The 22,946-nt window shown below is 56.9% G+C and overlaps 2 protein-coding genes across 6 annotated transcripts in view; one reads left to right on the plus strand and one right to left on the minus strand.

Annotated features, from left to right (window-relative positions):
• Positions 1-482: 482 nt before the first annotated feature.
• On the minus strand, positions 483-8,791 carry MIEF2 (mitochondrial elongation factor 2). Of its 5 annotated transcripts, none has more exons than XM_044433429.1 (4): positions 8,771-8,791; positions 6,028-6,238; positions 5,148-5,319; positions 483-4,139 (listed from the first exon to the last, which is right to left on the minus strand). In XM_044433429.1, exons 2-4 carry the CDS (start codon positions 6,172-6,174, stop codon positions 3,082-3,084), a joined length of 1,377 nt encoding a protein of 458 aa, XP_044289364.1. In that variant the 5' UTR covers positions 6,175-6,238; positions 8,771-8,791; the 3' UTR covers positions 483-3,081. The 5 variants fall into 5 exon arrangements, with proteins under 5 accessions (XP_044289364.1, XP_044289366.1, XP_044289363.1 ...); XM_044433431.1 differs by lacking the exon at positions 8,771-8,791 and adding an exon at positions 8,275-8,420 and having other exon boundaries at positions 6,028-6,181; XM_044433428.1 differs by lacking the exon at positions 8,771-8,791 and adding an exon at positions 8,275-8,334.
• A 798-nt stretch (positions 8,792-9,589) lies between these two features.
• FLII (FLII actin remodeling protein) overlaps positions 9,590-22,946 on the plus strand; it is a 23,453-nt gene continuing 10,096 nt past the window's right edge. Inside the window, exons 1-15 of the mRNA XM_044433510.1 lie at positions 9,590-9,718; positions 12,128-12,238; positions 13,069-13,140; positions 13,248-13,328; positions 13,682-13,767; positions 14,127-14,288; positions 15,110-15,213; positions 15,582-15,757; positions 15,990-16,147; positions 16,622-16,706; positions 17,156-17,306; positions 18,855-18,988; positions 19,203-19,415; positions 19,811-19,990; positions 20,970-21,052. Coding sequence (XP_044289445.1) covers positions 9,656-9,718; positions 12,128-12,238; positions 13,069-13,140; positions 13,248-13,328; positions 13,682-13,767; positions 14,127-14,288; positions 15,110-15,213; positions 15,582-15,757; positions 15,990-16,147; positions 16,622-16,706; positions 17,156-17,306; positions 18,855-18,988; positions 19,203-19,415; positions 19,811-19,990; positions 20,970-21,052 — 1,859 coding nt within the window. The 5' untranslated portion in view covers positions 9,590-9,655. The remainder of the gene's footprint in view (positions 9,719-12,127; positions 12,239-13,068; positions 13,141-13,247; positions 13,329-13,681; positions 13,768-14,126; positions 14,289-15,109; positions 15,214-15,581; positions 15,758-15,989; positions 16,148-16,621; positions 16,707-17,155; positions 17,307-18,854; positions 18,989-19,202; positions 19,416-19,810; positions 19,991-20,969; positions 21,053-22,946) is intronic.

Consider the following 22,946-nt stretch of genomic DNA (forward strand, 5'->3'; position numbering starts at 1 on the left):
CCTATGCAACAGCCCGTAAGTCTCGCGTATAATTTTCAATTACAGGCTTCCTTTGTAAGCCCCTGTGCAATTTAGACTTCCGTTTGTTTCTTTGAAGTGAGGCAAACTCCACATTTTGAAACCTCGGGCAGAAGTTTTACGGCCCTCTGTGTGCTTCTTGGGCAGTGTTTTAATGTAACGTGAAAACGTGGGGAATTATGCAAAAGATTAACTCACAGATTCCCTGTTCCCCAAGAGAAGATGGGAGGTAGAATTATACATGCTTAAATCCTTTCATGTAGATTTTGCCCCTCTAATGTCAAAATGTTATAGGCATTTTTACAGAAGAGCCTGTAAGAAGACTGTGCTTATCTGGGAAACTCAACTTTACAGTTGAGTTACCAGCGATGGAGAATTCCAGCATCCCTATTCTTGGTTATAAGCCCCTTACTCCAAAAAGAAGAACTTTTCTCAAGCACTTCTACAAAAGAATACACAGAATATTTGCAACACAGAATTTAATCTTGGTTTTCCCATCTTGGCTGGTTAAATACCATACTTTTATCACAGGGTACATGATTTGATTACAGATGGGTTCAAGTAATTTATTTCCTCTTTTAATTAAATTTGCTTGTAAAGCTCTGCAATGTTTCATTCCACCTTCCTTGCAGCTTTCAAGGCATCTCAGGTTCTGCACTGGAGTGCAGAAGAAAGAAAGGGAGAGAAGGTATGAGGGGCACCTGGGACCATTTTTTGCAGGAAAAGCGGCTTAGTCTTCACAGCTCCAGGAGTGGTGGAGTTGCCCCTTTAAGGCTGTCTGGCCCAGTGCTTCCACCCACTTCTTTGACTGCAAGAGCGGAGCAAAGCTCGCCCAGCCCTTTCCCTCATTTTCTCCCCACTGGTGGAATGCTGGGCACGCTGCCAGGCCGAAGCCGGTGTGTCAAGTCCTGTTCTTCAGGTCCAGTTTGGATACAGCTAGGTCTGCAGTGTCCCCAGCCTTGACTATTATATTCAACCCAGGTTCCACTTTAAATATAATACATACATATACATATTCTATAATGGCCTTTATTTTTACCTGTACCATCTGGAGAAACGTCTCCCCTTTCCTACAGCAGCTTTAAAGGTTAAAGAAATCGGAGCATACAGAACAAAACATCAAACCCATCAAATGATCCTTACAGGGGGGGTACACCCAAACATACATACAGCCCCAGGGTTTCCCCTCCTTACAGTATATACAAATTCAGTCCTCAAACATCAGTAAGAAAACAAGAAGTGAGAGGGGCAGAAACTCATTTTTTCAGGCTCAAAAGATGAGCATTAGCACTGAAGGGTAAATTAAATTCATCTCATGACAAGTTCTTGCCATCACTGCACTATGATTATTTCTTCTGAGACGTCATGTCCGCCCACAGACCACTCCAACAACCAATTTTGCCGTTGCCACCTTCTTTGAAAAGCAGAGTTCCTTTAAATAGGGGGTGATTCGGTTAGCTGAATCGGTTAGAGGTTCACATGGGAACTCGCTCACAGGGTAATTTTAAGGAAAAGGCCACTCCAAGGCCAGTTTTGCTCGAGAGAAATGATTGGTACAGAAAAGGTCTATGGGCAGAATGTACCGAGTTCCAACTGAGAGTAAAAAGGAGAGAAAATAGAATATATCTGGCTTCTTCAAACAAGACATTCTTCTGATTTGCTATGTGCCAGAGGAAAGAGGGCAAAGGTCTTCAGCTACACAGTCATTCAAGTCCGAATAACGAAAAGGTAGCCGTTGCTACTTCCAGTTACAGCTTACAGGGAAGCAGGGACCCTCCCTTTGCATCGTTCAAGGGATGCATTTGCGCCCCCAAAGACACCGCAACCAAGAGAGGAGGGCTGGGCAGCCGGGTGACGGGCTAAGTTGGCCAACTCTCGGGACTTCCTGTCCAGAAAATCAAGACACGCCTGTCCTGCCGCACCCTCCAAGACGCTTCACGGCGATCGCTATGCAGTAGTTGTCGGTATCGGTGGCAAAGACTTCGGCCACTTCAGCGGGTACGTAACTAAAGCGAGGCACACATGGCGCATACAAAAGCGTGATTTCACTAGTGCTGCCTTCCCGAACCCGTCTCCAGGTACATTCATCGTTTCCAGGTAGCTGGACCTGACTTGGATGGAGACCGGCTGGGCACGGCGGTGGTGCGGCTTACCAGATGTCAGCTTTTGCCATGGCGGTTTGAGATCCTGAATCATTTACAGCTGAGGCCATCGAACATGCCAGGTTCTGGAACACCCAAAATCTAGACTCCTCTCTCCCTGCCCCACCGTTTGGCACTTGGTTAACTTTGGGTATAATGGACACTATGAAAACAAAGCATGAGGTAGACCAAAGGGTCATTCCATGCCAGTCTGGGCTGCGCTGTGAGCAGGAAAGACCGACCCAGCAAGCAACCGCCTCTCGACCCTTCGATGTCTAGCAACGTGGCACAAAAAACAGGGAGAGCATCTAGCTACATGGCCGCCTTTCCCAGGTCTCGGGACTGCTCGTTCCGACGCCTGCGCACCCCTCGTCGCTGTGATGCTTGGCAGAGTGGACTGGGGGTAATCACTGGCTCGGCAGATTCGACTCTCATCCACCCACCCTGGTGCCTTCCGTGGGGCTTCAAGTTACACAATCAAGCAAACGGAGCCCGTGTCAGAGACCGAGGGCAAGGGTTGATCCTTACCATTGGGATGGGATCTGCAAAGTGGCAGCCCCAACGCACTCCTTGTGCATTGATGGAAAAAAACACAAAGGGGAACTCGCACGAAGCGACCATGATGCAGGCCAACGGTGCGCCTTTCCCCCAGGCACTTGCAGCCCTCCAACCCGGCTTGGCATTCCTGCAGTGCAACACATGAATCAACCGTCGGGAAATGACGACATCACAAGAGTTCCGGTCTGGGAGAGAAAAAGGAGGGCGAGCTTCTCATCTTGTGACCCAGGACCGTTTTACTTCAATACCGAATACTTTATTTCTTCCAGTGCAAAGAATCGCACTGGGGATGAAGGAACAAGCTTCTTCAAGCCGCACGAGCCCTGGAGGAGGCCAGGGCAGTCACCGCGACTGGGTCATTTGTTTATAATCCCAGTCCATTCGCAAGATCGGGCGCTGCTAAAGCCTCGTATAAAGTGCAGCCGATCTCTTCCATCTCCTCTAAGGGCAGGTGGCCGAAAAGGTTTATCCTGCTGTCAAAAAAGCAAGGAAGGTCCCCCTTCGCCAGGTACTGGACCAGCTCTTCCAGCACTTGCTGGACCCGCTCGGACAGCGCAGCCTCGGACCAGTCCAGTTCAGTTTGGCTCAGGTGCAGCAAGGCGTGAGTCAAGGGCCTCCCAGCCAGCTTGCTCCAGAAGGGATGGCCTTCGAAGACAACCTTCAAGAGACCGAGACAACATCGCCGGGCTCCCGAATCTGCCGTATCCAGAGCTTTAAGCTTGGACATCTCTGCTGCATAGAAGCTTTGCTGCCAGAGGTTCTCCACGGGCTCTTCAGAAGAGGCCGCGAGTAGGATTTTGCCTCCTGCTTCTATCATGGGACGGAGGGTTATGTCCAGGTGGAGCCGCTCACACCTGACTTCCAGCTTGAGCTCCTTGGGAGCCATCACGGGCCGGATGGCGCATTCCAGCATGCTGCTGATGACGGGCCAGTTGATGGAGGCCACCAAGAATTTATGGAGGGTGTCACTGACGCGGTTGGAGGAGAGGTACCCGCCCACGAGGAACCTGTCCCAGGGGCTGCTTCCCCGTGGGAAGAACTCCACACCAGTCCGCTTGACCATCCCGAAGCAGGGATCGTTGATGATGGTGCGCTCTCCTGGGATCAGGTGCCAAAGATTGGGCTCCAGCACCAGGGGAAGCATGAAATCGACCTCGAGGCGCCCGCGGCTGGCAAGATCGTCACACAGGTACCCACAAAGGAGCATGGTCCCAAAGGGCAGCTCCGAAGACTTGTTTTTCAAGAAGTTCTGCAGCTCGGTGCAGATGTCCTTGGCTAACTGCTTCCCCAGAGCCTTGTCCTCCTCGGGGGCGGCAACGTGGTCCCTGTAGAAGGAGAGGAGCTTCTCCTGCAGCGTGGAGCAGAGCAGGGGCCTTGGCTCCCACAGGGGGGCCTTGGAGGACGGGGCGAGGCTCTCGGGTTCTGCACAGGAGAACAAAAGGGAGCTTCTCTCAGTTTGCGTAAGCAACGGAGGAGGAGCCGCCACCTGTGCGTGCTCCACCATGCCAAGGAATCCCATGATGCTGTGGGAGGAGGCCGAGCTGCTAATGCCACCTATTTTCTCTATTACTGATTGATTGAACTGATATCCTGCTTTTCCCCAACCGACTCAAAGCAGCTCACAGCATTCTCCGCCTGCTCGGTCTCGCCCCGCAACAACCCTGCATTGTTCCCAGCATCATACCACCTTTTTAATGCCGTTAGCAAAAAATACATACAATATATTATAAAAGTGGAAACGTGTGAAGACCCCTTGCGTTTATGGAAAGATGGAAGGTGAGGTTCGGTTTCCAGGGCTGAACATCTGGGGGTCTGAGAGCACCACGGTCAGCCACCTGTGGACCGGGTCTCGCCCAGACGCCACGTCCGTGACTGACGTACACACAACCACCCCTTGCACGGATTCCCGCCCTAAGCATTGGCCCAGCGTAGGGCCAGAAGGTGCAGAAGGCGCCCGCCATGTTGAAGCTAAGCAGGTTCGGGGCCGGCCTGAGCTTGGCGGGGAGACCACCTGGGCACCGCGTGGAGCCCCCTTGAGTCCCACAGTGGGAGAAAGGGGAATGTGAACATAATATTTGGCACCAGCACGGCCCAGAAAGCAGGAGCTTGTGCCACGCTTCCGATTAATCTCCCTGGGTGACTTCAGGGAAACTACGGCCTGGAAGAGGAGAGGAAAAAAGGACAAGATCTCTGCAGCTAAGCGAGGGACTGCAGAACATCAGCTCCATCGCGGTCTATCAGATGCAGCTTAACCGGAGCCAATTTAACGGCAGTTCCTTCCCCAAAGTCACCCCGAGAGGAGAGGAATGCTCCTCAGGGTTTCGGAAGAGGACATGAATTCGGCAGCCGGCGAGCCAGCATTCCCAGTGACCACGGGACATATTTAGCAGCCGGATCTTGGCACGGCAAGGAACCAGTGCCTGTGCTGACCTTGGGTGGCCACGGCCGTGACCGGGGAGATCAGCGGTTCTTCAAGGTCTTCCCGTCGGGTCTTGGGCACCGGCTTGATCAGGCTGAGCTCCTGCCAGCTCTCTTCCAGGGACTTCTGCTTGGCTTTTATCTCGTCGACATCGTCCGGCGGGCTGGTGGCTCGGTCTATAAGCTGTGGAAAGACGGCCGCCCCACAAGCTGGCATGAGTCTGCTGCCACGGGGCACACGCACCAAGCGGGAATCTGTGCCTACGCACAAGCCACAGCCTGAACCCCTCTCAGCTCCAGGGTTGAAATCTATTTTGGAAAAGATCGCAGGAGCTGCATTCCTGGGGTGGGTGGAGCTAAAATCAAAAGGGGAGGGGCCAAGTACCCACATATTCTTGTGACTGGCTAAGCCTTGGGCATTTTGAGTTTTCAGAATGCGGGAAGAATGTGCAGAAGCTGAGAGGCCATGAGGAGGGCAGGATCGAGACCCCAAACAGATGAGGGCTGGCCCACAGGCTGGAGTTTTAACACCCCTGATCTCGCACGATTAGCCAGGCGAGCACCTGGGGCTTTCTGTCACGTTATCTGCGGCAGCTCGCCGTTCCAGGCTGCCACCAGCCAAACTCGTCTCGGCTGCCTTGTTCAGGCAGCAAAGCATGGAAAATTATCGAGCCCCGGGCAGGCCGCCCCGGACAGCCGGTGGACTTGTGTTCGGGGCTTATTCTTGAGCTGCTGCAGGCCCTCGGAGCCTTTGCAATTCAAGGGCATCGTTGCATGAAAGGCAACTTGCAAAAAAGGCAATCTATATCCCTTTGGCACTGCAGATCCATCACCACACCGAAGCGCGTGTTTGCTACAGGCCGCATGGGGAGGAAAACCCAGCCAGGCTCACCTTCTTCACCGCCAGCGTTGCGATGGCTAAGACCGCGGCTCCGCTGACACCCAGGACCACCCTGGCGTTGGCCAGCAGGAAGTCCACCAAGCTGCCGAAGCCACTCTCGTCGTTCCTCTTCCCCCGCTTGTGGCTGAAGTCCGCCATCGTCCGCCTTCCAGAAATAAAAGCCAGTTGGGCCAATGGTAACTGGAAGTCTTTATGGGCTCAACTGGGAGGAGAGACCCAAAGGAGAGGGGTGACAACCCAGCGCATGATCGGTAGCAATCAAACCGAGAGCAAGCAGAGGATCACAGAGCCCAGGTTCTTATTTATAAATATTTATCTGTAAATAAATAGATAAAAGAGCCATACAAGCGGGAGAAGAGGGGAGCAAAGCCGCCTTCCCCAGCATTCCCGCACTCCGGCCATGTTGGTTGCGGTTGGCGGCAGCGGAAGTCCCAAATCTGGGACAGCGTTAGCTTGAGGAAGGATCATTTTAAAAATCTGGAAAGCCCAAACTTTTTTGGATTTGGGAGATGCAGGGTCAACACTAACCACTGTACCACCTGGCAAGTCCGATGTTTCTTACTCGCTGACCCCAGAAGAGTCAGAGCTAAATTCCGATTCCACATGCTGCTCTGCCAACGTTTCCGAGGCAACAAAACATGCCTGCAGCAACACCCCGTAAGCGTTCGGCTCCTCACCCACCACTGTGCAACCCACACATGAATCAGAAACGGGGGGGCACGGGGGTTGGCAGCAACAGCATCGCTATGGGAACGGCTGGCAAACAAGAACAGCCCTGAGGCCAGGACTCCAGTAGACTGGACCCCAGACGCGGTTTCCCACAAAACCAAGCCCGATGAACCTACAGGGTTGTGTTCGCCTTGTTTCCTGCGCACCTCAAAAGCAGGGAGGGGGGAACCGGCCCCAAAGCAGACCATCATGGTCCTTTGATAAGGCCAAGCCCCCAGGGGTGTTGGGGGCTTCCATGAAACCCGCAGCCTCAAATCTACCAGCTCTGGACCTCTCCCCCAAAGCCCCAAAGGGCACATCTGATGCTTGGGGACAATCCTATGCATGTTTAGGGGGGAAATGACCGAGTCTCTTCTAGTCTGGATCATTCCTTCAGCCTGAACGTGCTTTCAGATGGAACTGCAAATGCCTGGGGAAGGGCTGCCGTTTATACTGTCTCCCAAAATCTTGCAAGGAGGGAGAAACCGCAGTGGTTTGGGGAGATCAGGGCCAGGGAGTGAATTTAGCAAATAACGATTAATCTGACCTGAGGTTCTTTGGATGGCAAAATGATTAGCTGTCTCGTTTGCCTCCTGAGACATTTGAATAAACCCTGCCCGTGACGTGACGGGGCTATGAATAAGCACGTGTATATCTATGCAGATTCGTGTCCTCTGGACCTGGGTTCAGAACCCCTGCCAGGTGCACTCAGGAACAGCGCCGGCGACCCAACCATGATAAGCTCCGGGAATAATAGCCAGCTACAGGGCCGACCGGGTGCTATTTTGAGGCATGTAACAATATCCCCTCGCCAGCCTCTTGGCCCATGACGGAGCCTTCTATTCTGGGGCCCCGATCCCCGCAGGGGCTTCACGGGCCCGTCCATCGATTTGAGCAGCCCGGCATCTCAGGGAATTGAATCCCCCAGTCCTAACTCGACCCGTCTGCGGGAAGCGCTCCCTTTTCTCTGTCCGAAATCTCCAAGGGGCTTCGTGGGTCCCAGCCTGGGCAGAGAGACCCTCTACCCACCAGGCCTGTGGGCTGCAGCCGTGCTCACCAGGGCAGCCTTAGAGAATGCAGGGCCAAATACCAAAAGCGGGGGCGGGGGGGGCGTTTGCCCGGAGAGCCCCGTGGGCTCTTGCTGCATGATTATATTCGCAGTCTTTTCACCTTGAAGACAGCCCGTTGCTCGCCTGGTTAAATGCGTCCCCGGAAGCTGCTGGCTCTCAATCACGTCCCTTCTCCTTCTTAAGGTCACCCCAGGAGACCCTTAAACGGGGCAGCCATTCCTACATCCCGCCTTTTTGGAGGCAGGGGGAGCTCTCCTTAAAACGGGGCGGGGGGAGATTAAGCCTTAAAACCGTGCCCCGAGACGTTCCCCTTTGTGCGCGTGCGCTATTGAATTCGCACGGGGCATCTTTGCACCTGCCTGAGAAAATTAAATATGACGCCCCCCCCCATTATTCTTTCCTGGGGTGCCCCCGGGAATCGAGGCGGGCCCGACGCGGAAGCTGCCCGCTTCGCACTCACCTCGGCCAGGCCGCCGGCACAGCCGGGGAGAAGCTAGGGCGGCGGGGCGGCCCCCGGAGGCCCTCCCCTCTCCAGCGGAGGCTCGCCGGCAGCCGCTCCGGGACAGACCGTCGCCCGCCGCCGCGCGGCAATGGCAGCGGGCCGCCCGGGCCCAACGTTCCAAGCTGGAACGCCGCGTATCCTCCGCGCTTCCGGCCCGCTTTGATGCTGCGCAGGCCGCCTGGCCTTAAAGGGGCAGCCGCCCCTTTCTCCGCCCCTCCCCGGCTGGCGCTCGGGCGCGCAGGTCGGCGGATGAAGTACCCCCCCGGCCCCCTCCCGGAGAAATTCCGCCCCCCCGGCCAGCCGGCGCAGGGGCTTGCGATGCACGCCCTCTCCTCTCACTTCTCTGTCATCCCGTAGCCCAGGCTCTCTGGGCGGCTTCCACAAGGTACAAAGCAAAGCTATAACGTAACTATCATAAAAACAGCGGCATTAAAATGAAAGACGGGTTGCTTACTTGTAACTATCGCTTTCCAAGTGGTCACCTGTGCATTCACACATATGGGATCATATGTCATATTCTCAGAAGTCTCCCTGTGTGTGTGTATCATATATTCTCAGAAGTCTAACCTCGGCAGTCTTTTTGCGCGGCAACTGCGGGACAAGCGAGCAGATGTTGTTTGCGAAGCAAATATAGCGGTTTAAGCACCTTCAAAAAATATCGTTTTTGCTTCTCATGGTGTGTGTGTCTTCCACCTTTCTGTCGAAAAAAGGCCTTCCAGGCTGTTAACAATAACATCCGTATCAGAGGCGGAATCTTAATTAAACTATCTCATAAACGCAAAGAACACTTAAACCGATTCAAGAGTGGATACACCCAGGAGCATCCTTCCAAAATCAGGACCTAAAACTGCAGCCCAAGGCAGACATTCCCGCGCCCCTCTCCAGATCCTAACGCCCGGAGGCTGCAGGTGCGGGGGGGGACTCCGACAGATCAAAGGAAGGTCCCCCTCAGAGTCTAACCATGGCACTCCCGCGCACGGGATGCGGCGCGCGCCTCCGCTCCGGGCGGCGTCGCCCCGGAGGGAGGAACCCACGCTAGGTGCCGCCTTGGCCAGGCGGGGCGGCGGGCCTGCACGGCCCAGGGGCTGGGGCGCATGGGGGGAGGGCTCCGTCGCCCCCCTGCCCTGCTTCGGGGTGCTGTGCGCAGCGGGCTCCAGCCGCTGCGCTCCTCCAAGCGCCCACGGGCGCCCAAGAGTTAAAGGGGCGGGGCGAAGCACCCTGGCCCCGCCCCTCCGTCTCGCGTCAAGGGCGGGGCGGGGAGGAGGAGGAGGAGGAAGGAGAGTCGCCGCCGCCGCCCTCGCCAGTCCCGGCCAGGCTCTCCCTTCCCGCCGCCGCCGCCATGGCTGCCACCGGGGTGCTGCCGTTCATCCGCGGCGTCGACCTCAGCGGGAACGACTTCAAGGTGCGCGCGGGCCCGGCCGGGAGCGCTTGGGGCGCCGCCGCGAGGCCTCGGTCCGCGGCGGGGCGGCTTGGCTTGGCTTGGCTTGGCTTGGCTTGGCTTGGCTCGGCTCGGCTCGGCTCGGCTCGGCGGGCGGGCGGGAGGCGCCTCCGGACGCGGGTGTCGCGCGCGGGGCGTGTTGCGAGCGCCCCCTCGCCCCGCCGGGGAGCCCCGGCCTGCGCGGGGGGGGGGGAGGCCCGCGCGGCCCCCGGGCGCGCTGCGGTGGTCCGAATGCGCGGCGCGTAGTGCCCCGGCTTAGCCCGGCGTCGAGGACACGCATCGGGCGCCAGGGAGTTGCGGAAGGAACGGGTGAGGGCGGCGTCCTGAGCCGAAGAGCCGGTGTGGGCGCGACTTAGGGTAGATCCACTCCGATGAATGGGGCAAAACGCGGAGGAAAGGAAGCAGGGACGGGATGATGTCCTCGGAGGTGGCCCAGTGGTGGCCCTACTTAGAGTAGGCCATTCACGTGAAGGAGAGCACTAAGTCCCGACTTACTTAAGCCCCATTAATCTAGTTGGGGTGGATCGAAGAGTAACGCGGCTGCCGTGGGGGAGGCCGGAAAACCGCCCTGCCTTCTCTCGACTGGGGCATGCTGGGAGTTGTAGGACTTTTTTTCTGCCCCGCCACGCACCAGTTCGGCCTTCAGATCCTTCTAACTTCGGAAACTGGCTTTTGGCTGCGGCCTGCAATACTTTTTCCTGTGCTTTTCCTGTGCTTTGGATCATCGGGTGTGTTGCGTGTGTCTTTGTGACGTACGTTGCTCTGAAAGTGTTGGTGATAAGATCACACACACACACACACACACACACACACACATGGAATGCATCTTGGGGTTCTTTTCTTTTCTTTTTAAACCCTCCAACAGCCAAAGTTCTCTGGACAGAATACAATGCATTCAAAGCATATAGTGCAAACACTGGAAAAAACAAAAAAACAAAATTACTGAATTTGGAATACACCCCAGAATAAAACCAACTGCTTGTGTTTGCCTTCCAAACTTTCCCAGATCATCTTTTCTCGGAAGTGTCCTATTGCCATGAATGTATGTGGAATTTAAGATAAATTTTAATGTATGTCTTTTAAAAAATAAGAATTCTGAATCAGACCAATGGTCTGCATTAGCTCCATTCTGATAAACAGGGAGTATAAATGTAATCAGGAAAAAAAAAGCCTTCTGATTCCAGTAGTGTGCCTGAAAAACTGCGAATGTTACAGAGAGTGAACAGAGGTGCGTCTTTCCCCGCTTGGGAAAAACGAATGGTCTACCTCGCTGGGTTGTTGTGAATCCGCAAGATCAGCTATGTCGCCGTGTGCCCTTTTGGCTTCCCTGGCCTCCATCTTGTCATCCTCTATTTGTGACTTGCTCTGGCCTCTCGCGAAGCTGCTCGGCTCCATGGAGCCCTCATGCGCGTGACGTGTGGGTTATATTTAGCCCTGGGCTCCGCTCTGCATGTCGCTTCACTCTGGGACGTGACGGTGAGCCGCCGGCATTTCTGCAGTGACCCACAGCCCAGCTTATAAACCGTGATCTAAGCTCCGGATGCCCCAGGTATCCAGATCGGTTTTATGATCGAGCTTGGTGACCGAGTGGCCCTCCGAACCCTGTGATCTAGTCCCAGGCTTGCTGTCAGGGTGACCAACTTAACACACATGCCTTCTCCACTCCTCAGGCTGTATGCTGCAAGCGCCTCGGGGCGGAGATCTGTCTCTTTGCTTCGTCTCGCTCTGTTTTATGCACTGCTTAAAACTCTTGTGTGTTGAATCGCATTCGGCCCGAGGGTCAAATTCAGTTGCAAAAACTCTCTGGGGCAGTGCGCCTTGGGGCGCGGGCCACAGGCAGGAGAGATGGGCCTGCGATGCGTCACAGTGGAGGAGTCGTCCGAATGTTTGCACCAACAAGACAGTCCCACAACTCTGCGCTTTCTTTCAACCAGACGAGAAGGACCGGCTTTCTTGGGCCGGCCCTGGGTGGGCACCCCGTCCTCCTGCAGCCACGGGCTTCTGTGTCGCTCCGAAGTCTGTGCACCTGTTACTGCCAGGGAGCTGCAGTGGAAGAGACTCGGGGGGGGGGGGGGCGATCTTGGGCGCAGCGCTGCTCCGAGGAGTTGGCTCTGTCGTGGTTGTTCTCCAGGTTGCCGTTCCTGCTTTCCCAGATGTGCACCTTTCTCGTTGCCGCTGCTCGGGGCACCTCCGAGGAAAGCGATGAGTGCCATCGGCATCCGACCCCATGGGCCTTTGGGTCCTGCTGTTGGGGCTTGGGCGCGATCCCAGAATGCACATCCCAGTGAATCCCCCCCCACCCCCCCGCTGGTGAGCGATCCAGACTGCTCCCAGCACTCACGGCCGGATCGTCCTCTTTTGGTCTGCCCCCAGGGTGGGTATTTCCCGGAGCATATCAAGGCGATGACCAGCTTGCGATGGCTGAAGCTGAACCGGACTGGCCTCTGCTACCTGCCGGAGGAGCTTTCTGCCCTCCAGAAGCTGGTAAGGTCCCCTTTCCTGCTGCTTTGGGAGGGAAGCCTCCCCGGGGACGGGGGCAGTCAGGCCCGGGCAGCCGGGAGAGGAGGAAACCCCGTGGGAGCGGCCGGAGTGTGCCGGGAGGCAACCGCCGAGCAAGATGGGAATCGGGGCGGGGCGGGGAGGAATGGCCGGGGGGCTTCACCCTGGCAAGCCGGTGGCGGGAAGGGGGGGGCGAGAGCAGCAGGTGAGACGATGGTGGTGAGATGCCCAGTTCGCCGAGGGAGGGTGAGGCCCGCCCTGTGGAATTTGAGCTGGGGAAGTGCAGGTGAGAGGAAACGGGGAAGCTGCCACCGTTCGGCTCCTCGAGCGCAGGCTTTGCTTGGTGGGGCACGTTTCCCCACCGGGTTCTGGAGGGGCTTGCAAAGGCAGGCCTTGAGCTCAGGCTCCCGAAAGACACAGCACACGAGGGGCAAGGGCAGGGGAGGGAGGAGGAAGACGCCTTTCTTGCAGCAGCAGCTGCATCACGGCTGGCTGGATGGAAGCCAGGTGGGAGGGCTGTTGGCGGGCCCAGGGGAGGGCCACCTCTCCGCCGAGACAGTGCGGGAGTCGCTTCTGAACCGTCCGGCGTGAAGCAGGGTTGCGCAGAGCAGAGTTTGGCGGGATCCTGGGAAAAGTGGCTTTTTGGGAAGGAGAGGGAGGAAAGGAGAGAGAGGTACGAGCACGCCGGTGGTCTGGGGAGCAGTTCCCGGCATGGGGCAGCGGGAGAGCGGGCCGCGTCGTGTGAGGCAGGGCACGCTCCTGCCGGCCGGTTTCCCGTCGCCGTGGATGCCTGACCCTTCCCCGCTTCCACGCAGGAGCATCTCTCCGTGACGCACAACAGCCTGACAACCCTTCACGGCGAGCTCTCCGGCCTGCCCTGCCTGCGGGTAAGCGTTGGGCGCCTGAGCGAGCCAGCGGGGGCCGGGCGTTCTCGCGGGGGAGCCCCGACTATGGGCTGAACCGACGCCTCGCCTCTCTCTGTCTCCTCCGCCAGGCCATCGTGGCACGGGCAAACTGCCTGAAGAACTCGGGCGTCCCCGACGACCTCTTCCAGCTCGAGGACCTCTCGGTGCTGGTAGGTCTGGGGGCCGGGCAGCGGCTGGGGCTGCCGCCGGCCTTCCCCACCCCCGTTCCCAGCCCTGCCCTCCAGAGCAGCCAAGCGAGAGCTGTCCGTCCTCTGCGGGCACCCCGAAGGCCGCCCGCCCCTCTCCCCGTAGCCCGATCGGCTGCCGGCTTCCTTTTGGTGCTGTGCCAAAGGGGAGGCCGTGTTCTCCGAGCGGCTCCGTCGGAGGGGAGCAGGCGTCTTTGTTTCGCACACGGTGGCTTGGCCGTAGCTCGCGGGGGGCTGTTCTGGGCTCCAGGTGCTTGCATGTCTTCAGCTGCTGGGCTGTGATAACGGAGCGATGCGGCCGGTGGTTTTCGCTCTAGGACCTGAGCTACAACCAGCTGACGGAGGTTCCCCGGGAGCTGGAGAACGCCAAGAACATGCTGGTGCTCAGTCTCAAGCACAACAGGTGAGATGCCGCGCAGCCCGGAGCGAGGGAGTGAACGTTTCCGGCGTGCTCTGTGGGCCCGGCGTGTCGGCGAGGCCGCGAGCCACGAGTTCGAATCTCTTCTGCCAGTAATTCCTTGACTGGTGGCGGCGGCGGCCACTTAGAGGAGAAGCCCCACCGGACAGGCGAGGGCACAGGTGCCCCGTTCCAGCAGCCAGCTCCTCGTTGCGGCTCCCCAGCGCAAGCGAGCCGTGGGATCTCTGGGGGGCTGGAGGGGGGGAGTCCCTCGCCACGTAGCTTTGTGCCAGATGCCGAAACCTGCCTGAGCAGAGCGTTCAACCAGGCCTGTGTCTCTCCCGCCCTCCCCTCTCCTCCGGCAGCATCGACAGCATCCCCAACCAGCTTTTCATCAACCTGATGGACCTGCTCTACCTGGACTTGAGCGACAACAAGCTGGAGAGCCTCCCCCCGCAGATGAGGCGCCTCCTGCACCTGCAGACCCTGATCCTGAATAACAACCCACTCCTGCACGCCCAGCTCAGGTAAAGCGGGGAGCAGGTCCTGGCAGCCTCCCGCCAGGTGCCGTTGTGCAGATCTGGGCCACGGACACACCTTTCAGCTTTCTGAGATTGCCCGTGGCAGGGGTTCCTCTTCAAATTAAAGTTTCTAGTCCTTAGGGTTGCAAAGATGCTTGAAAGGCTGCAGGGTGGAGGACCACTCTCCGAGAGCAGCATTCCCACTCAGCGGTTTGTGCTGCGTGATTATTTTTGCTTTCCCCACAATAAGAAGCAAGGCAAAAAAAGCAAAGCAAAGCAAAGCAAAACAAAAACCCCAAAAAGCAAAGCTGTCCTCACAATAAAAAGCAAAGCACATATAAACCATGCCCATATGTGCCGAAACAGGTAAAGAAAGAAGCGATGTCTGGAATCCATCTGAGGGATGTACAGACCCCGCCTGACGTCAAAATGTTTGCGCATCCCTGCGATTCATCTTGGGGGCAAATCCTTTTTTCATTCCCTCTCACACCTGTACTCTTATCATTCATTTCACCTGCCAACAAAGGAAGGGAAAGCCGAAAAAGTCTTTGCTTCTACACACAAGTAAACCTGAATAATTGAACTCTTGACTTCATTTCGGGTTTGTTAGCCACGTCTCCTGATTCCAGACTGAAATGTTTCTACTGCAGCATCGTCTGCTTTGAAAGGAGCGTTCCAGAAGTAGAGAAATTCCAGCTTAACCCAAATGTGGCGACCCAGTTTGCATCCGGGGGCCTCACTGTCGCTCTTCAACCTGTTGCTGCTGTTGCTGTTGTTGTTGTTGTCCTTACATAAGCCTTTTTCTTCCCGCCTCTTTTCCATGGAAGGCAACTGCCCGCCATGACAGCCTTGCAGACGCTCCACCTCAGGAACACGCAGCGCACCCAAAGCAACATCCCCACCAGCCTGGAGGGCTTGGTGAATCTGACAGGTACGGCCCAGGTGGGGCTTGGGTGACGGGCTTTCCTGTAAGCGGTGGAACAAGGATGCCCCTGCCCACGCTCAGACCGTCCGCAAAGATGACACGTGTGAGGAGGAAGGATGGGGAGGGAAGAGGAAAGCAGTGGTCTTCCTGCACCGGCGGAGGAGCATCCCTGCTCGTCTCCCTCTGCGGCCCTTGCGTGCATGGCCAGTTTAAGGCGGCGGCCCTTCGTGCCCTTGCCTGGGAGGAAGTTGCCGGAGGTCAGTGCCATGGGCTGGGCCAGGGTGCCCCGCAGGTCCAGCCTCAGCCCCCCAGACGTGCCTGTCCAGGCCGGTTCGCCCAGAGCGCGGCTCTTCTCTCCCCCTCGCTGTGCCCAGACGTGGACCTCTCCTGCAACGACCTGACCCGCATCCCCGAGTGCCTCTACACCCTGTCCAGCCTGCGGCGCCTCAACCTGAGCAGCAACCAGATCTCGGAGCTCTCCCTCTGCATCGACCAGTGGACGCCGCTGGAGAGCCTCAACCTCTCCCGCAACCAGATCAGCTCCCTGCCGGTAGCGGCCCTCTCCTCCGCCCCGGGCGCCTCGGTGGGAGGGCCGCGAGCAGTTTCTCCAGAGCGGGGCGTGGGCCTTGGGGGCCGCAGGGGCCCCTCTGCGTAGAGGCAGATGTGGCGCTTACCTGGTCCGGCCGGGTCTGCAACTGCTTCCATTCTGGCCCGGTGCTGCCGCTCCTTTCGTGCGTCTTGGCAGCGCGTTCGCCCGTCACGTCGCCCTTTTCCCCCCCCAGTCGGCCATCTGCAAGATGACCAAGCTGAAGAAGCTGTACCTGAACTCCAACAAGCTGGACTTCGACGGCATCCCTTCGGGCATCGGGAAGCTGGCCAGCCTGGAGGAGTTCATGGCCGCCAACAACAACCTCGAGCTCATCCCAGAAAGCCTGTGCAGGTACAGCGAGCTCTGCTTCTCTCCAGTGCTGCTCCTCCGAGAAGCCAGCCGCTTGGTCGCCCTGCAGCCCCCGCAGCTCCCCACGCACGGCGCCCCAGCCCACCTGGCACCGCTCAAGGCTCCGTCAGCCCCAGCGGTCGGCTCTCCTGGGGAGGATTAGCAATAACCGCAAAGCTTCGCACAGTCTGATCCCCCCCCACATACACCCCCCCCACTTGGCAAATAGTAGCAGGTCAAAGGCAATAAGCAGAACTAGGGCTAAGAAAACGTTAGATGCTTTAAAGGGCTGAACCAGGTTAAAAGCCGGTGCCTGGCGCCAAGGGGAGCATTATGATGGTGGGGCCCTGCAGCCGGAAGGGCCCCACCCCAAATGTCCGCCTGCCTGATTGGCGGTGTCCTGGGGAGAGCCTCCGGGGGACCCCCGTGAGTGTCGGGCTGCTCCGGATGCCCTTTGCTCTTGGTCCCCTTCCCCAGGTGTGTGAAGCTCAGGAAGCTGGTTTTGAACAAGAACCGCCTGGTGACCTTGCCGGAGGCCGTGCACTTCCTGACAGACCTGGAGGTAAGCTTTGGAGCAGGGCTTCCTCGCTGCCTCCCCCTCAGGCCAGGTAGTCCCTGTCCAGAGCCACCCCGGTCGGTGGCTGGGGCTGCGTCCGGTGCAAGGGCGTGGCCTCGGTGAGCGATGGGCGGTGTGAAGACGTGTCCCTTGATCTGTCCCAAAGCCCTGCCCAGTCAGCTTCAGGGGGACGACCCCTTCCACCCGAGGATTCTGGGGGGGGAGAAAAATGCCCCCCGATCCACCTCCATGCTGCGTGTCTCTTCGGAGGTCTCTGTCGTGCCTCCCTCCACTCACCCCTTCTCCAAGCTCAGTGTCCCAAACGGTGTAAGATCCCCCCTAAGGGAGCTGCCTGAGGGTTCAAGTGAGCGCATGGCCTTGCCCGGACTTGGACCTCACTCCCAGTTTGTGCCCTGAGTGCTTTGATCCTCCTCTCCTGCTCTTCCTCCTGGCAGGTTCTGGACGTGCGTGAGAACCCCAACCTGGTGATGCCCCCCAAGCCCGTAGACAGGGCCTCCGAGTGGTACAACATCGACTTCTCCCTGCAGAACCAGCTGCGCCTGGCCGGGGCTTCTCCTGCAACGGTGGCAGCGGCCGCGGTGGCAGGTGAGCTTGCAAAGGACCGTTCGGCTCCCTGTGCGTGTGATTTAGTGTGACTTCCCCGCCCCTGCCCAGCCCTTCTAACCCACTCAGAGGCTCAGCCAGTTCCCGAAACCTGATTGCTGGGGGACACGTCTCCTTTTCTTCGAGAATTGCAGGTGTGCGTCACTCTTGAAAGAATTTGCTGTCTGGAGGCGCGTGCTTTAGCCCGTCCCTCCCACACGGGCAAAGTATAGCCAGTCTTGGTGTCCTGAAAGGAGGTTTTACAAAAGCCGGGGCACAAGCTGTCCTTCCTGCTCCCAGCATCTCTGGGGGCTCAAGGGTGGGCTCCTGCACAGGGGACTTGCACCTGCTGTTTCCTCCACACACGGCATACCTCCTGCTTGGAAAGAAAGAGGGCAAGCCGAGTGCAGCAGCTCTCACAATTATCTGGTTTGTCGTTAAGCCCAGAGAATCCAGGATCCGCAATCCGTCAGCAAATCATGGGCTCTTTGCCTCGGTGATTCGTGGTTAGCACCTCATAGTGAAACGACAGTGCAGGATTCACAAACCGTGGCAACCCACGATTCGATGCCAACCCAATTCTTGGGTGTCATTCCATGCGAACCAGGCCAGCGTGGAACAAGCTGCCTCTTTTGGGCCACGGGAAGCGGGAGGGTCAGCGGAAGGAAGCCGAGGCCACCTCTTCCTGAAGGGCTTTCTGGGTGCTGGCGGGCCGCCTTTGCTGGGGGAGGTAGCCTTGACCAGCGAGATTTCGTGCACTGCTGGTTCAGGCGTTCCCGTGGGCTCTTTTTGGCCGTTCTCTTCGATTCAGCTGCTTGGATGTGTTTGTAAAGTGGTGACCAACAAGGCGAGTCAGAAGTAAAAGACATTAAATTGATTCTTTCCCACCTTCTTTTTTTGTTCTCTCTTGGGTACAAGTGACCATTTCCTTGTCTTCCAGGGTATTTTTTTTAAAAGGGGATGTTTCTGCTTTAAACTTGTTCAAAACTGGGAAATTCTTGGGTATTTCCATTTTTGAGAGAGAAACAGATCTTGATGGTACTTCTGATCCATAAAGAATGCCGAGTTAACCAGAAAGTATGTATTTTGTTGTCCTGCAGTGTGTTTTTCTCCTCTGTAGTTTTTGGAGATCACGCACTCTGTAGTGCCAGAGTGTGTGTGGCTTGCACACTCCTACAACACATTACAGAGAGGGTCCTGGGGTATTAGCCGTAGCGCTGCAAAGGGATTCCCCACAGCCAGCCCTTTCCTCGTCCTCCAGGCGTGGCGACCTGCCACAGAGCAGTCCATCTAAGTTAAGTTTAGCGTACCTTAGTCAGTGATGGTGCCCATTGTTACTCTTCGTGTGGTGCTCTTAAAAGAAAGAAACAAACAAACAATATGCCTACATGATTTTTTATTTCTTAAAATATATTTTCATTAGCCTTCTTGGAGACCTTTAATTGGAAGGTGAGTTAGAACTATTTTAAAATTCAATATCTCGCCAGTACTTTCTTGCGTGCTTCAAAACGGTCTCCTGGCCCCTAAACCTGCCTCCCTTGCTGTTACCAGGGAGCAGTCCAAAAGACCCGATGGCACGAAAAATGCGCCTGCGGAGGCGGAAGGATTCTGCCCAGGACGACCAGGCCAAGCAAGTGCTGAAGGGCATGTCTGACGTGGCCCAGGAAAAGAACAAAACGATGGGGGTAGGACCACGTACAGGAAGTGTGGTTGTGCCGGGGGTGAGCCAGAGGGCTGTGCAAGTTTGTGGGGGCTGTGGCAACCTGCTGTGTGGTTTACAAACATGACCGGGATCCCTTAGTTCACTGCCGGGATCCCTTAGTTCACTGCCGGGATCCCTTAGTTCACTGCCGGCATCCCTTATTCTCCTTCCCGGCACCCTACTTCTTTCCCGACTAGGAGAATGGTGATCTAAAATACACAGACCTGAAGACCCGCCGCTGGGACCAGAGCCTGGAGAAGCCGCAGCTCAACTACTCGGAGTTCTTCACCGAGGATGTGGGGCAGCTCCCAGGTGTCACCGTCTGGCAGATTGAGAACTTCGTGCCAATTATAGTGGATGAGACCTTCCATGGGAAGTTTTACGAGGCCGATTGCTACATTGTGCTAAAGGTACGTGAACTCTTCTCTCCTCGATGAGCCCCGTCGTTTCAATGAAGGCTTCCCCCTTTTTGAAGATCTTCGTGGCAGCCCTGTGAAGTAGGCTCAGCAGGTAGGCTGGGGAAAGGTAGAGCTCCAGGTTTTTTGGACTTCGGCTCCCAGCATTCCTGAGCAGTGGCCATGCTGGCAGGGGCTTCTGGGAACCGAAGTCCAAAACCCCGACAACCCAGCTTCGGTCCACCTGAGGATCCTCTGTCCTGCGGCACTCCGCGGAGGCTGAGAAAGACAAGAGCTGGATTCGGCTCTCCCCTTGCTTCCTGTGTGTCAGCATCTCCCTGTGCAGGCCACTCACACACCTGCACTGGGATGGGCACACCTGTCCACCCTTGTCCGTTGCTCCTTCCCAGACCTTCCTAGATGACAGCAGCTCCTTGAACTGGGAGATCTACTACTGGATCGGCCAGGAGTCCTCCCTCGACAAGAAGGCCTGCGCAGCCATCCACGCCGTCAACCTGCGCAACTACCTGGGGGCCGAGTGCCGGACCATCCGGGAGGAAATGGGGGATGAAAGCGACGAGTTCAGCCAGGTACACAGCCTGGGCTCCCTCTGCAGCCAGGTGCCTTCAGGGAGGGGAACGCTTCCTGGAATCGCGGAGTCGGAAAGGGCCTTGTTTGGCTGCTTCCGGGGAAGGAGGAACTGCCAACTCCGAGGGCCACCTTTCCCAGCACCAAGCCACTCTTACCCTCTGCGTTTTTGGCCTGCGTTTGCTTCCCTGCCGCCTCCAGCTGATGCTTCTGGCCCTTCCCACTGGAGTAGCCAAGAAGTAGTCACTCCTCTTCTGCGTGACAGCCCGACATCCTTTCAAGACAGCTGCTCTGCCTTCCCCTTAATGATCTCTTTTCCGGGCTATTGATCTATTCTTAAAATATTTATCTATTTAAAATATTTATCTATTTAAAATATTTCTCAGTCACATCTGGGGCCAGAGGTCTGCCCAAGCTTGCATAAAACAGTAAAACACGTCAAGCAGGTGTGATTTTAAATGGGATAAAAGCACAATGCTTTGATCACAACAGGGATCAAGACAGTATTTTTGATAAACATGCAAACAGCTGAATGCAGTAAAAATCACAAGAAAAGCACTAATATGAACACTGATATCAGCTGCCTGTGAACCGAATACACAAGGTTGTTTTAATTGGCCGGGCATTTTTACGTGACGCACTTCACGGGGATAAGGGGTGACAACCTCCAACCAAAGGAGGTTACAGTCCAGGTTCAGGACTGAAACTGCATCTTCCGGCCTACAACTCCCATCAACCCTTCCAATGCAACCAATGGGCTCATGGGATTTGTAGGCTAAAACATCTGGAGGGTGACAAGAAGCTTGCCCTGGGTTACTGTGTAATGGAGACTAGCACCCACAACAGGAGATAGGCTGGCGTTACTTTGAGTCTGGATTAGGAAAAGCCTGGCTTTTTATACTGCGCAGATTCGTCATGCGTCTGGGTGCAGGTGTGGTTTTCTTCTTTATTGGGCTCAGAAATTGTGGGTGTTGCTTGCAGGTGTTTGATCACGAGATCGCCTACATCGAAGGGGGCACCAGCAGCGGCTTCTACACGGTGGAGGACACTCACTACGTCACCAGGTGAGGATGCTTTGGCCCCGCTGCCAAACACGCCTAGGTCCGGGATGCGGCACTGACGCCTCTCCTGGTGTCTCTGGAATCAGAGGTGAGGGTTTCAGCACGGCCAAAGGGGTGCGGGGACCGCGTCACCTGAGCAAAGGAACTGTCTTGTCCTGGGCCTGCGAGATGTGGGGCTGAGGGGTGGGGCCTTCAGGTGTGCTCGAAGGTGGCACATCGGCTGCCCGTGACTTTGCGGAACCCACTTCCTGGGGCGGCGCTCCCTGCAAACCTTCTGCGGCCGGCAATGCTCTCGGGCCGGGCCCCGAAGGCGAGCCATGCAGAAAGATCCCCGCCTCCTGGCATTTCCAAAGTCCAGTCCCGGGCATGGCCCTTTCCACCTCAAATTGGGGTTAGGAGAAACTCCAGGGTAGGGTTAGGGTTAGGCAAACGACGGTCCCCACGAACTTTCTGCGGGCGGGAACGTTCTCGGGCCGGGCCCAGAAGGCGAGCCATGCAGAAAGATCCCCGCCTCCTGGCATTTCCAAAGTCTGGTCCGAGGCATTGCCCTTTCCGCCTCAAATTAGGGTTAGGAGAAACTCCAGGGTAGGGTTAGGGTTAGGAAAACGATGGTCCCCACGGACTTTCTGCAGCCGGGAAAGTTCTCGGGCCGGGCCCAGAAGGCAAGAGGTGCAGAAAGATCCCCGCCTCCTGGCATTTCCCAAGTCCGGTCCCGGGCATGGCCCTTTCCGCCTCAAATTAGGGTTAGGAGAAAATCCAGGGTAGGGTTAGGGTTAGGCAAACGACGGTCCCCACGAACTTTCTGCGGCCGGGAACGTTCTTGGGCCGGGCCCAGAAGGCAAGAGGTGCAGAAAGATCCCCGCCTCCTGGCATTTCCCAGTCCGGTCCCGGGCATGGCCCTTTCCACCTCAAATTAGGGTTAGGAGACACTCCAGGGTAGGGTTAGGGTTAGGAAAACAACGGTCCCCACGGACTTTCTGCGGCCGGGACTGTTCTCAGGCCGGGCCCAGAAGGCGAGCCGTGCAGAAAGATCCCCGCCCTCTGGCATTTCCAAGTCCGGTCCCGGGCATGGCCCTTTCCACCTCAAATTAGGGTTAGGAGAAACTCCAGGGTAGGGTTAGGGTTAGGAAAACGACGGTCCCCATGGACTTTCTGCGGCCGGGAACGTTCTCGGGCCGGGCCCAGAAGGCGAGCCATGCAGAAAGATCCCCGCCTCCTGGCATTTCCCAAGTCCGGTCCCGGGCATGGCCCTTTCCACCTCAAATTAGGGTTAGGAGAAACTCCAGGGTAGGGTTAGGGTTAGGCAAACGACGGTCCCCACGAACTTTCTGCGGGCGGGAACGTTCTCGGGCCGGGCCCAGAAGGCGAGCCATGCAGAAAGATCCCCGCCTCCTGGCATTTCCAAAGTCCGGTCCCGGGCATGGCCCTTTCCGCCTCAAATTAGGGTTAGGAGAAACTCCAGGGTAGGGTTAGGGTTAGGAAAACGACGGTCCCCACGGACTTTCTGCAGCCGGCAACATTCTCAGGCCGGGCCCAGAAGGCAAGAGGTGCAGAAAGATCCCCGCCCTCTGGCATTTCCAAAGTCCAGTCCCGGGCATGGCCCTTTCCACCTCAAATTAGGGTTAGGAGAAAATCCAGGGTAGGGTTAGGGTTAGGAAAACGACCGTCCCCACGAAATTTCTGCGGCAGGGACTGTTCTCAGGCCGGGCCCAGAAGGCGAGCCGTGCAGAAAGATCCCTGCCCTCTGGCATTTCCAAGTCCGGTCCCGGGCATGGCCCTTTCCAGCTCAAATTAGGGTTAGGAGAAACTCCAGGGTAGGGTTAGGGTTAGGCAAACGACGGTCCCCACGAACTTTCTGCGGCCGGGAACGTTCTTGGGCCGGGCCCAGAAGGCAAGA

This window comes from Varanus komodoensis, unplaced genomic scaffold (assembly GCF_004798865.1).
Source record: "Varanus komodoensis strain SLA01 unplaced genomic scaffold, ASM479886v1 scaffold26, whole genome shotgun sequence".
Taxonomy (NCBI): domain Eukaryota; kingdom Metazoa; phylum Chordata; class Lepidosauria; order Squamata; family Varanidae; genus Varanus; species Varanus komodoensis.